The 14,705-nt window shown below is 36.6% G+C and overlaps 1 protein-coding gene across 2 annotated transcripts in view; it reads right to left on the bottom strand.

The window, feature by feature from the left end:
* Nucleotides 1-14,705, bottom strand: part of PLCB1 (phospholipase C beta 1) — a 787,019-nt gene that overhangs the window by 155,606 nt on the left and 616,708 nt on the right. For both annotated transcript variants that reach the window (XM_056121100.1, XM_056121101.1), the window contains exons 15-19: nucleotides 10,908-10,975; nucleotides 8,263-8,359; nucleotides 5,334-5,418; nucleotides 4,011-4,135; nucleotides 897-1,051 (exon numbers count right to left, since the gene is read on the bottom strand). In XM_056121100.1, coding sequence (XP_055977075.1) covers nucleotides 897-1,051; nucleotides 4,011-4,135; nucleotides 5,334-5,418; nucleotides 8,263-8,359; nucleotides 10,908-10,975 — 530 coding nt within the window. The remainder of the gene's footprint in view (nucleotides 1-896; nucleotides 1,052-4,010; nucleotides 4,136-5,333; nucleotides 5,419-8,262; nucleotides 8,360-10,907; nucleotides 10,976-14,705) is intronic.

Below are 14,705 nucleotides of genomic sequence, written 5' to 3'. Positions count from 1 at the left end.
TTATTGGCTGACCTCCACTACCCAACGGCCACCTAGCTTCAGGCCACTTTCTGGACAGCGTGGCCAACTTGTGGCCACACAACACATCATAAGACACTTCTTATCCATTTTCAATAATTACTACACTGTACTCAATGGGTTTAAAATATGGTGTGAACCATGTGGTTCACTGCCTCATCGTGGTGGGGGTGGCAATGGAGCCGTCCAACAGGTGCTGCAGATCAAGTGCAAATATATTTTTTGAAATACTTCTTTTGGACTCTGGAGATAGATACCAATAAGTAGAACCACTTATGAAAATTTTTTTCTTATGTTTCCCTAATTTTTTTCATAGAGGCTGAACCGGATGATATTTTCACCAGAAGTGGATGAAGGTTCCCTTTTCCACATTACTCCTCCAGCACTGAGTGTTTTTGCTTTGCTTCTTTCTTTCTTTCTTTCTTTCTTTCTTTCTTTCTTTCTTTCTTTCTTTCCTTCCTTCCTTCCTTCCTTCCTTCCTTCCTTCCTTCCTTCTTTCTTCCTCCCTCCCTCCCTCCCTCCCTCCCTCCCTTCTTTCTTTCTTTCTTTCTTTCTTCTGTTGTGTGGTGATTTTTTTGATGTTTTGACTACAATTTCCCCTACAAAAAGTTATTAAAAGCACTTTAAAAATGTACTTAATTGAAAATCTGTATATTTTCTTTGAGGAAGTGTCTGTTCAGCTCTCCTTCCCATATTTTGATAGGGTTCTTTGTCTCTTGTAAAGTTTGAACTGAGAGAAAATATTTGCTCACCTCATTTCTAACAAAGGGTTAATTCCCAAGATCTAGAAAGCATTCAGTTAAATTTTTAATGAATAAATACTTCTTTAGGTAAATTTAAGGTTTTTATTAAAAAAAATGTAATAGGCTTGTACATACCTTAACAGATAAGGTGTTGGCCACTATCCCATCCACAATGCCTTCAGTAAATGGATCAAAATGCTTGTCTGGTCTCCTCATGAACTCTGGCTTTAATCTGTAGCCGCTCTTTCCATTATACTCATACATCCCCATGTTTATCTGCATTGCCAGGTCTATATATCAAAAACACAAGTCTTACTGTTACTGTATTTAAATATGAAAGAAGAAAGTAAGATTGTATAAAATTTGTTATTTCCCTTTTCAAGGAAATATTTATTAACTGTAGAAACATAAGAAAATCAGATAAGATAAAGATATTGAGCCACAATCTTGTTTGGAGTTATCAATCATTATTTTTTCAGGAGTAAAAATTGAGGTTCAATATTCATATCAGAAAAGCTTTCTGAAAAGTCCTGCTAAAATGCCTTACAGAAAGAGTAAGTCATTTTATACTCCTTTAAATAATATTTTTGAGACAGATTTTCCCATGTCTCAATAGTATATGCTCTTTTTTTAATTTACAAGAACACTAGATTTCCGCCTCTCTGGAAAGGAAGATGGTGGCCGCACGGGAGCCTTGTGGACAGCAGGTTTGAGCCAGGGGTGGTGGGAGCGGCAGGGACCTCATGGGAAGGGGGGCGTAATGGGCCGTCCTTCACGCCTGACCGAGGTCGCCAGCTGCCCCCCACAAGCGGCTCTCTGGCACGGCCACGACTCCAGGGCACAGAAACCAATAACTATCTAACTTTTAATAGAAATTCTTCCAGGGTCAATAAGTAAAATAGCAGAAATCCAAAACCGCACGGCCGCAATTGCGGCTGCGCGACATCATTTTATTCTTAAACCAAGTTGTAGAAAGCAAATCATTTCACAACGCTGTTTCAGCATGTCTGATTGGGGGGGGGGTGTCGTAAACTCTAAACAATAATTCTGCATCTTCTATCAAAACAATGTATCTAGTCAAAGTAGATAGAGTATTAACTAGGACTCATCTGCCTCACAGGAATTGGGAGGGGTGGGAGGTGGGGTTCTATTGGGGTTCGCAGTTAAAAATAAGTATTGGTAAAGGGAAATGTGTTTGATATTTACATGACTGAGACCTAAACCCGAAAGCTCTGTAACTTTTCCCACAGTGATTCAATAAAGAAATAAATTATAAAAAAAAGAACACTAGATTTCCTTTTTAAGAATATGCACGTCTATGATCACTGACTACTATTGTCTAACTATACATAGATGCATATCTAATGGATAAAGGTTATGGCCAGTAGTTTTCCAAAACTTAGCCAGTGTATGAAATGAATTTCCTCATAAATTGCACTTGCAAGGGTTAAAAAGAAAAAATTTAAAACATAAAGAATCTGGGATACAACAATTTGTTCATATTCTTTGATCATAATTTATACATTTTTGAAGCCCAATGTAAGTATTCATAATGTATTTATTAAGTTATTAAATGTTTTAAAAATTAAAGTACCCCAATAATAGGTCAGAAAGATAGTATAGGTCATGGTGTAGGCTTCTGCCTTGCATAAAACAGTCCTTGTTTTCATTCCCCATACCACATATGGCAGGAATGACCTTGAGTGCAGAGTTAGGAGAAAGCTCTAAGCATCACTAGGTGTGGCCCTACCTTCAAACCCCCAAAATTTAGTTATCAAAGAAAATTATAGACTGGATAATCATTTTTAAACATACCTCCCCCCAACATGGAGAATCATGTGATGCAAGGAATTTAAGTAGGGTCAAGCACATGTTACTATACTTTCTCAAATACCCCTTAAACTCCCAAATCTTTTGTTGTTACTGTTACTGTGTTTGGCATATCGAATACATCACGGGTGGCTTGCCAGGCTCTGCCATGTGGGCGAGATACTCTCAGTAGCTTGCCGGGCTCTCCAAGAGGGGCGGAGGAATCGAACTCGGGTCGGCCATGTTGGCTGCATGCAAGGCAAACGCCCTACCGCTGTGCTATCGCTCCAGCCCCCTAAATCTTTTATTATTATTTTATTCTTTTCTATATTTTAGCACAGTAATTGCTTTAGGAGCTTTTCCCCAAAACAGTCGGAGAGTGATTGAATACCCTATATTTAAAGCTATTCTCAGAGCATCATTTATAGTCAAAACAATTACCAAGTTCTAGTGATAGGAAATAGGTTTTTGTAAATTATAAAACATACTTGATTCAGGATAATTTAAGTTCATGTTTCTGTACAGTATGTATATATATACATATATATAAAGATAAACATTCATGCAACTTAAATAATACATGGCAAATATGAATCAACAGTGCTAAATCTGAGTGATGACATTATTAGCATTCTCACTTTTACTTAATTATTTTTATACTTTATACTTAATTATTTTTCCATTTCTTAAAAATAAATCACATTGTTTTTCAAACCATAAAAACAGATTTTTTTTTTTAGAAAAAAGTAGAATTAAATACGTACAAATTACTGATGGCAAATGATCAGTTTTCAAAAAATTTACCTTTTGTTGATGTGATGTTTCTTTGGGCTGTGGGTCCCAAGAGATTCTGAGGATCCCCTAGGGCGATTCCTTGTGATATTCGGCTAACCAGGCCAGTGGCTCAATACTAGGACCCAAAGATGAGGTGGTGCTTAGACCCTGCAGCGCTGGGGACCACCAAGACCACTTCAATGTGGCCTCTAGAAAAGTACCTGGAGATGCTTAGGAGACCATGTGGTGCCAGAAGTGAAACCCGGGTTGGGCACAGGGATCCTAAATATTATTTCCCAGTCCCTGGCACTAATATTCTTTTTTTTTTTAACTGGAATTTGCTTTTTTTTTTTTTTTAATCAAACCTGGCAATTTTTTCTCCCCCAGTTACTTGGATATGTTTAAAGACACTCGGCCATGTGTCCTTATTTATTTTATTTTATTTTTTGCCTTAACACCTGGCGATGCACAGGGGTTACTCCTGGCTCTGCACTCAGGGATTACCCCTGGGTCCTCAGGGGACCATATGGGATGCTGGGAATCAAACCCTGGTATGCCACGTGCAAGTGCAAGGCAAATGCTCCACCCACTGTGCTATTTATTGTTCCAGCCCCTCAGCCTTCCCTCTTAATTACAGAACAAGGAGACATTGATTGTGCTACTCACCTACTGTCTGGAAATTAAGGGCGACCATTTGGCAACCAGCATTCCAGAAGAGCTGGGGCATGTAGTTGGATGAATCCACACGTGTTCCTTTTGGATATATCCTGCTAAGCTGCATTTTGTTATATCTGGACCATCATGTTAAGTAGTGAATACAGTTCTAATTATAATTAGCACAATTAACTGAGGGGTTACCTGAAATCTTTTTATTCAATGGAAAGTAAAAGAAATATTGATTACCTCATTGGTCTAGTGGGTAAGGTGGATAAAAAAAAATAAAAGAATTCTGAACAAATGGGATATTTGTGCATTTAGAATATAAATTCAGATCAACTTGGCAAAGCCTGGTAAGTAAAATTTAATTAGGGAGATAAACGGTTGGAGTTCAAGTCAATGTGATTTTTTTAGAGATTATTAAAGACAGACTTAATGACTTCAGACCTATAAGAAAGCTGAAGCGTGTCAAATCATGTGAGAGGATGATATTATGTTTGGCAGAAGCAGTTAATATGAACTGTATGGCTATTTTTGAAATGCACTCTGTTCAATTTTCTTAACCTTCTCTGGGAATGCTATTTGCCAAGGCTGTGGCACTCTTTATGATTGATAACAAGGTAAATATAGCACACAAGGTTTTGACCTTGTTTCATATTTTGGTTTCTACAGTCACCAGTTTTTCAGTCTGAGAACCATCTAGCTACTGGACAACACGATGTCATTAATACACAATTGGCTGTTTAATCACTGGAAGGAAGAGACTAATTAAGGTTCTGAGTTCAAGTGGTCATGGTGGGATGGAGCTTAGAGTAAACAGACTGGAATTTTAATTTTTTTTTTGCTAGTTGTTAAATAAAGGGCAAGTTATTTGGTTTTCTCATACCTTCGTTTCTTCATCTATAAAATAGACTTACCAATACCTGCTCCAAATGATCATTGTGAGGGTTAAACAAGATAAAATCAGGGAACAAACCTGAAGCCTTCTATGTTGTCCTTATAAGAAAAAGCACATCCAAAGCCCGTATCATTATTTCTGTTTTATGCATGAGGAAACTTTAGAGGATTAAGCAAATGGACAAAGAACAAACTGTATGACGGTGTGAAAATAACCTTAAAATCTGGGCTATCTTTACTCCAAGGCTACTTGTGTTTTTCATGTGAGGTCACTCAACTTAGCATTGGTGTGAATCCTAAAAATATTTCTCATGTGCAGGTTACATATATAAGGCATTTTTTGGTATCTTTATCCTTATCAAAACAAAAATTAATCAAAGAACACATGGTTTTTAGCTGAGCTAATTCAGTAGTCATTCGTCAAATCAAGGATACTCTACAAATTCCACTGGAGTTTTTGTTAGCTGCTCAAGTCCTTTGGTTTCCACGAAGGAAGACATTTCAAAACTTCTATTTCTTTCTGAATTAACAGAAACAGGTAAGAAAAATTGACGTTATAAATAATAACAAAAGATATACGTAAACATTCAGTAAAATTGGGGTCATCAATCCTTAGAAAACTGATTCTCCATTTTCTTTTTCTTGTGATCTAACTACTTGCAACAAAAAGTTGAGTCTTTTGGTCATCTCTTAATATTTACTGCTCAGAAGAGTTATGCATATATGGTGGTAGAAGTTAGGGACATGAAGATTTAGGATGGGGAAATGAATTTTGGTTGTGACAATAACAGCTGCTTTCTCCTAATAGTCGAGATTCTGAAGGAATCCTTTTTGTAAACCTGGTCAAACTGGTTTGGGGAAATCTGTTCGGGATTAACAGAGAATATAGGTAGATTGCTGCTAGATGCTAACAATATTCTTTATACCAACACTGTCCACGGCCGTAGTTTATATATTATGACACGAATAACCAACTCGTTATAAGAATTATGTTATTTTAAAACAGAAGAATTCTTGGAAAAATTTTCAGACTGACGGCTTCAGTTTCGAATTAGATAACAGAGACCAGGGGAGATGAATGTGCTAAAGGTCTCACTGTTCTAGAACACAAGAGAAACATTTTGAAAGTGAAATCTAAGTCTCCAATTAGAGTGAGAAAAAAATAACACTATCTAATGGTAGAAAAATTCTACCTTTCCCATCTTCTTTCCAATTAAAGTCCAAACAGTGAAATATATCATTAGAAAAAAAATATTATAGAGGGTGGTTAGAAATTTCTCAGTTTGTATAAACAGTTTTCTTTGAGGCCTTTTTCTCTGAAATCCACTTCAAAATTTCCATATTTCTTCCTAATTGTACTTACTTTCCTTTCACTATTTCCTCAACTTCCCTAATTCAATCAATTCTGAGATAGATACTTATTTTGTCCCATCAAAATTATACGTTATTGTGACTAATTATTTTGACCATGATTGTTCATTATATGAAGTCAATTCAATGATGCTTTGCAAATAATCTATGGTATTCTTAAAAAAGAAACTAAGAAAAATGGTACAAAATACAATGATCAAAGTATTTGTGTGTAAATCTTTGGCTGATGCTACTGTTATCAGAATTTATAGGAATCTACATTCAATCGCTGCTGCTCAACTTTGCTTCTGTCTAGAAGTTTCGGACTCAGCAACTAGGAAGACTCATTTTAAAACCAGTGACATAGCTAATAGTGATAGAAAAAAAAACTACTTTATTTTTTTTAAAGGAGAAATAATGAGATTTATTCAGAGAACATTTTCGAGGCAACAGCTTTAATATAAACATTAAGTCTTGCTTTGAGTTACAAAGATGGTCTGATGAGGCTCTCTCAGACTAGTAGGCCTGAATATCCCATGAATTCATCACAGAACAGGGTGAGCCTTGACAGAAATATCACATTCAAGTGTAAATAGAAGGTAGAGAAACTTTAGGCAATTATATTCCCAGACAGAAAGTTTCTACTACCTGGAGCATATTGATATGAAATGTAGTAGCTCAAAAGTATGTGGTGGTGGAGGATGGGCGCTGGTGAAGGGATGGGTACTTGATCATTGTATAACTGAAATCCAAGCACAAAAATTTGTAAGTCTATATATAACTGTACCTCATGGTGTTTCACTAGTAAAAAAAAATAAATTAAAAAAGTATGTCCATAATGGAACAGCATTTCTATTTTCAAATCACCTTCCTTTTGACTTCTTAAAAAACTGCTTTAGAATGTTTCATATTAAACAAAATGTGGTAAAAATCATCAGCAATTATAGAGAAAATGTTGAAATATAATTAAACTGCAATGGAAGTTGAAGTGTCGTAGAGACTGAAATACCATTTGCCATTCATTCAGACTCACTGGGCAAAATTATATAGCATTATGTGAAGGCTATGATTTTTGTATATTCATGAAAATCATTATAAGATATTTCCAGGTTTAGGTAAAAATCTACTTTTTAAGAACACATGCTTTTGAGCAGTTCAAAGTCTGAAGAATTCTTCTAACACTTCATGCAAATTTAAAGAGTGATTTCAGTGTATGTCTCTTTTTCACCAAGAGAAGAAGCGATAATTTTCTTTGCACCTTGTATGGATGTGAGGTTAGATGAAGGAAAACTAAAAGTGATATGAGGCTAATTATGTGTTCTCCTGAATACATAAAATAGAAGGTGGACAAATGGAAATGGGAATGGATTGACTGGTTCGATTTCTAGCTATCAAGGCTAAGCATCTGGCTGCCTCCTTTCTAGGGAATTGGTTTATTCTAACACTGTCACTTACGTAAAGGGTGCAGATGTTACTCTAAGAAAAAGTCTAATACACTAATGTCTAAAACACTTGATTAGTTATACTCTGGCCTATTAATCTTTATACTACCGTAAAAGGCTTATAGACCTGTTACATATTTTGGAGAAATATCAATGGATATTTTCTCAGAGTCATTATATATATACATATATAAAATATGAATATATAGAAACAACATAGTCAACCTATATGCTTACTGAAGATTTCACCAGCATCAAATAGTTATATTAATGGTAATATTTTTCCCTTTGCTTTTGTCTTACTGCCTGTTAAAAATATGATCATTATATGCTACAATAGGGTTTTTTATTCCCCCAAGGAAAATTTACATTTTTCTTTTTTTTAAGAACAAGAATGATTTATTATAAAATAACATTAAGGTTGATTAGCAAACAGAGTATAGTGTGTGCTTAGCTATTTTTAACTATTAAGTTGTTTTTTTTTTTACACTTGAATTTTCTTTTCTTTTTTTTTTAATGAATCACCGTGAGGTACAGTTACAGACTTGAAAGCTTTTGTACTTAAAACTTACTTTTTGAAACTTCAAATGACTCAAACTTGACTGGTTGAATATAGTTCACCAGGTTGGACATCTCTTCTGTGGCCATGGCCTCGCTCCCAGCAGTACCCTGGAAACAACAATAAAAATCAGATACCAGAATCAGGGCAATTTTCCTAGGAAATGTCACTGGACCCACAGAGCAGAAAATCTTCCATCCTCTTCTGAAACAAACAGCCCATAGAAAATTCAGCATAGGAGAAAGAAGAAACAATGCGTGTCATTAAGCAAGTTGGGGGTGGGGTGAACGGGAGTACAGAAAAATTTTAGAGAAAGTCTCCAGTGTGCCACAGGATTGATAACTTCAATAGCCCCTGGGACCTTGTTAAAGATGCAGTATTTGAGCCCCTTCCACAGGCTTCCTAAGTCAGAATCAGACATTTTATTTTATTTTTTAAAATTTTTAATTTTTTTTTCTTTTTGGATCACACTCGGTGATGCACGGGGGTTACACCTGGCTCTGCACTCAGGGATTACTCCTGGCGGTGCTTGGGGGACCATATGGGATACTGGGAATCGAAACTGGGTCAGCCGTGTGCAAGGCAAATGCCCTACCCCTTATGCTATGGCTCCAGCCCCAGAATCAGGCATTTTAATAAGGTGTTTAAATGCAAATGAAGGTTTGAGAAGCACTGAACTATATCTCTTTAGTGATCAATGGGAGCCTGAATCCATAGGTGTTGTCTAAGATGAACAAATCAACAACTCACTACACAAGGACAGAAAATCTTTATTAAAAGCTTCTTGTAGAAGAGGCCGGGGTGGAAACACAGCTACTGTTTTTCTTGATTAACTTTCCTCTTTTTCTCCCTCCTATCTTGGTCTCAAAGCACCTGTTAAACAAGTAATATAGTATAATGTTAAATTAAATTGCTCATGGGCTGGAGCGATAGCACAGTGAGTAGGGCATTTGCCTTGCACACAGCCGACCAGGCTGACCCAAGTTTGATTCCTCTGCCCCTCTCAGGGAGTCTGGCAAGCTACCAAGAGTATCTTGCCCGCACGGCAAAGTCTGGCAAGTTACCAGTGACATATTGGATATGCCAAACACAGTAACAAGTCTCACAATGGAGACGTTACTGGGCCCGCTCGAGCAAATTGCTCAAGCTCCAGACTTAGATGACCTGGCTTTAAATCCCACTACCCTCCACTTAGAAGTTGTGCAGTTTTGCGTAAATTACTTAACTGTTCTGTGTCTGTTTACATTACTTTGATAAAGTTTTTAATGAAGAGGAGAGTTACTGTAATACTGGCAAGGACAGACTTCTTCAAATGGATGGACTATTTCACCAACGCTTAGAGAAAACATGAAAACAAGATTTCTTTAGAAAACTCAAGTCGTGATATTGAAATTCAATGGTAATTGTCAAATAGTCTTTTGTAAGCAGACCATCCAATTGGTAGAAAAATTTTCAATTAACAAAATAACTGATAAAAATTATGGACACTTCAAATAATTCTCAAGTATACTATTTTTATTCTATCAGTTTTAGTCTTGGGCAATAAGTTGGAATTTAGCAGGGGGACATAAAACATTTTGATTACATTGCAGGAAACTACTATAGGATGTATCATATGACTTAATCACTTGCGGTATATTTTTATAACTAAATTATGAAATAGCAAGTCCTGAGACCTATCATTTCCAACATATTTTAAAGAAGATACAGTATGATTTTTTGGTTTGTCTTTGAGCCACACGTGGTGGTCTCAGAGATCATTCCTGGCTCTGAGATAAATCAGGGATAGAAGCATACAAGGCATGTATCTGATCTGCTGTACCGTCTCTCTTACCCCAAATTTATGACCACAATTCTTACTCACGCAAAGTTTCAGGATTCCAATTGACCTATCATTAATTTGCTTCTAGATTTTGTGCAGTTAATATTTTTGAGCGATAGCACAGCGGGTAGGGTGTTCGCCTTGCAAGCGGCCAACATGGCCGACCCGAGTTCGATTCCTCCGCCCCTCTCGGAGAGCCCGGCAAGCTACCGAGAGTATCTCGCCCGCACGGCAGAGCCTGGCAAGCTCCCCATGACGTATTCGATATGCCAGACACAGTAACAACAAAGTCTCCAATGGAGACGTTACTGGGCCCGCTCGAGCAAATCGACGATCAACGGGAGGGCCTTTTAATATTTTTGAGCTGATGAAATTATTCAGGATGTTTGTGCTGGAATCGGAAGATATCTGTAGTTGTTCCGTAGTCAACAATAGAACTAATGCCATATTTCTGAGCATTTTTTTCAAACCTGAGTTCTAATCTGAATTTTGAATTCTTTGACAATCTGCTTAATTTTTATCTCAAAGACTGAAGCAGGCAGATGGTGGATGTGAAACGTTGTGAATTTACGTCTAGGCATCCTGCTTTGATAAAATGCAAGGTCAGTAACACGATAATTTATAAAGAACTTTGTCAAAAGTCTTTGTTCTTTTCTTCGGGGATGCAACTTTTCTCTCCATTTTCAAATGGGGCAGTGGAAAAGTTTTAAAGTGAGTTGTAACCCTTAGGCCACTAGGTGGCAGAAACTGACCATGAAAAAGTTCCAGTGTACAGTGTTAGGACAAGGTGGTGAAAAACCTCAGTTCGCACAAATCAAGCCCCAGCACCCACCTACCTCATCCATGGAAGATTTTTTACAGTCATCATCATCGTCGTCATCATCACTTTCTGTATCAGCTTCTCCTGTTAATGATTAATGATACTTTTAATGAAGTGGAATAATACACAAGGAAGCCAAACAGTCTGAAGCACAGATCACAAGCACATTACCAGTTTCTTGGAAATTGACCTTTCATAGTTTTGAAATGATTATTTAGAGCATTAATATTACTAATGACAGAAGTTAGAATGACATGCTGAATAGAGCCATTGCCCCTAAAGTTTTCTTGTGAATGTGACTGGAAATTTACAAATGTTACAGAAAATTCTTGTCAAGTTTTCTAACTGTCTTAAAGACATGGGACATCATGCACAAATTAGTTTTCTAGGGTACATGTGTCCTACACATGGACCTGTTCTCTTTCAGCCTCTAGGGTGTTACTATTGATCAATGATCAGGGTTTTGTTTGCTTTATTTGATGTGTGGCTGTTGCTTAGAGACCCTGGATCCACTTGAAGTTCACAAAAGTTCTCATGAAAGTCAAGAAAGAGAATTTGAGTCTGGATAGGAATGGTGAGGCAGTGGTTACATCCTTAATTACCGATAAACAAAAAGGCAAGAGTATATTCTACTATTTGCAATGCAGATTTGTTTGATGGATTTATGCATGCACTTTAGAAACTCTTGATACTCTGTTTAAACAATGAACCCCAGATGAATGCTTTAAATGATTATGCCTGGCTATTGAGCTCCTTCAGATACAATTCAGCTTCATACATTAGCCAACATTTAGATGTTTGAAAGTGTGGTTTTTCTTTCTAAACATTTGGTGCATGATTCCGCTACATTAAAGACTACTCTGATATGATACATTGTCTTTCTTTATCCTACTGCTTGAGGCTTCAATAAACCCAGTAATGTGAATGATACAAAATATTTTCACGTGTAAAGGAAAGGCATAATGTTCACTCAGCCTGACATATTGAAAGCCCAGTAGAGGGCAATATTGGTATAAAAATGACGCAGATTCAGTCCTCGCTTGCCTTTGGAAAGCTGTCCTGCTCAATCTATATAAATGACATTGCCCACAGTGCAGTCTTCCAAGAAGCTTATGAATGTTTCCACTAGGCTGACAAAGTTCAATTACTGAAAGATAGCGATGATCAAAGTATTTATATAATAGCTTTAGAGGGAAAAGATTTCTGGGACTCACAAGAAATATGCCATTATTACTAATGGCATATTTATTGAAGAAAGCTACATTTGAGGAAGCTGATATTGTGTTTGTAAATAGTGATATTTGGCTTAGAAAACACATCTTATTCAGTTCGAGCCACAGTCCTTTTAGGAAGTTGCCATCTAAGTTTCTAAATTAAATTAATTAGTAATAACAAAATCTGTTGCTGCAAGTTCTTACAACTAGTTTTTGATTTTTAAACTGGGTGGTGGAGGGAGTTCTTTTTATTGCGTAATTTTTTAAAAAGCTGTTTGGCAGGACAAATCCATACAATGCTGGATGGGACGCAACAACAGACCAGTTTATTTCAAATGGTCAATTAGGTCATTCTTTGGTTTATGTGACAAATATGTTGTTTTTCCTCTGTAAGCAGGGACTGGATTTTTTTCTCTCAGAAGCCTGTGGAGGGACTGGGAAGAAATCTTGACAAACAATTTTTTAAAAATCTAATATTAAGTTCCTTACGATAAGTGCATGGGTAAAGGAATTAATCCTGGAAGAGCCTTGGCCACCAGGGGCCACGGCAGTCCATGAACTTGCAATTTGGAAACATTTTTTTTGTTGTTGTTTTTCATGCTACTGTGTCTGCAATACTGAGAATATCTACAAAGTTTAGCAGGGCATGCTCCTTATTCAGGGGCCTACCTACCTATAAACCCGTCCAAAATTTTCCAGTGAAATAAATAAGGGTTGCACAATGCATTCAGACCAGCTTAGGAAATCTACCGAATTACTAACAGATTGCTGCTCCTTCTCTGTATTAGGCAATAATGTTCTCTGCCTGTAAAACTTACTCCAGTTAGTAAAAGGGAGGGAACCGGTAGTGGAAAAGGCAGATGACAATAACTAGCTCCAACATGCAGAGGAAGAAAACTTTACTTGTTAGCACTCAAGAGGTAGCACCGTGCTAGGAATTAGGTACCCAGATAATGATATTTGTTTGGAAACTTCAAAAGGAGCATTCTTTCTGAGAACAAAAGCTGTTTTAGAATATAATAATTGTTCCTTTGAATATATATGTTTAGAATATAATTTTAGAAATAAGTATAATAATAATATTTGAAATAGATATTTAAAAGTAGCCAAACAACTTTCCAAAGACATGGTATCTGTTGATAAGAATTTTATTATTTATTTTTTAATTATTTTTTTAGCCTATGGGCCACACCTAGCAGTACTCAGGGTTATTCCTAGCTCTGCATTCAGGGATCACTCCTGGTGGTGCTTAGGGGACCACATGGGATGACGAGGCTCAAACTCAGGTCAGCTGTGCGGAAGGCAAGTACCCTACCTGCTGTACTATCTCTCTGGCTTTGTTGATAAGAATTTTAATCTAAACAATGAAAGAAACTGAACCTTGAGACGAGAAAATAGAAGATAAATTAAATTCTTGGGCAATTCTTTACCTCACACGCCCTTTATTTTGCCCTAAAATTTCATTATTTTATCTATTTTTTTGAATTAAAAAAATCTCTTACTGACATAGGACATGTTTGCAGAAAACGTCGTGTGCGTACAGTACAATTAATCTTCACCAACCCAAGGGACAAAATACCAGTGTCCAGAACCCCTCAAGTTTCCTTCCTCTCCTTTTTTTCCCAAGGGTAAGTATTTGACAACTCCCAACAGCTGGAGTTAATTTTGCTTGTATTTGTACTTTATATAAAGGGAATTATACTACATATATATTTAATTTGATGTCTTTTATTCAAGCTTATGCTTCTAAAATGATCAAATCATTGCATTTTAGTATTCTTTGGTATAAAACTTTATTTATATGTTGAAAGGTATTTGGTTGGCTTCCAGTTTTGACTATTCTAAATAGTGACAATTTAGAAATTCTTTTATTTGGAGAGGAGAGGGGTTTGGCTCACATGTGACAATGCTCATAACTTATTTCTGGCTCTTTGCTCAGGGAATGAGTGTTGGTGATGCTCAGGGCACTACATGTTATGTCTGGGATAAGACCTGGGTTAATCACGTACATGGCAAGTGCCGTCTCCACTGTAGTATCTCTCTGGATCTCAAAACGAGTCTTAAAGAAAGAGATGGGCTTTGGGGCAATCACTGACTAGTAACTTTCCCTAGGAAACCTGGTGAATATCTGCACATTTCTATTTGTATCTGAAAATGAAATCTAGGGGCACAAAGGGTGTACACATTCAGCTTTTGTAGATAAAGTTTTTCAAGTTATACTTTTCCTTGAAGAACTTCCAAAATCCAATCTTAAGCTTTTCTCCATGTTCCAATCACATTTTCAGAACATACTTTTCTGATTGTCACGTTTCTGATTAAACTTGGAAAATAAATTATACTAATTTACAATGAATTCAAAAGAGTTGGGAAACCACTTGGAAAATTTAGCAAGTGTAAAGTTTGATTTCAAATAAATCTCAAAGAAAAATGACGACAATAGCAATAAACTACTAGTTATGCTGACACAGGTACTACCTACTCTACCATTTCTCATTTTAAAACACTCTGTGAAATTACCCAGACATTATCACCTTATCACTGACTAGAGTCACTAAACATTTTGTGTCTGACCCTGTATTACTATCAAGAAACTGCTGATT

Source organism: Sorex fumeus, unplaced genomic scaffold (assembly GCF_029834395.1).
Source record: "Sorex fumeus unplaced genomic scaffold, SorFum_2.1 ptg000044l, whole genome shotgun sequence".
Classification (NCBI taxonomy): Eukaryota; Metazoa; Chordata; class Mammalia; order Eulipotyphla; family Soricidae; genus Sorex; species Sorex fumeus.
This window is presented reverse-complemented; position numbering and strand designations above follow the sequence as displayed.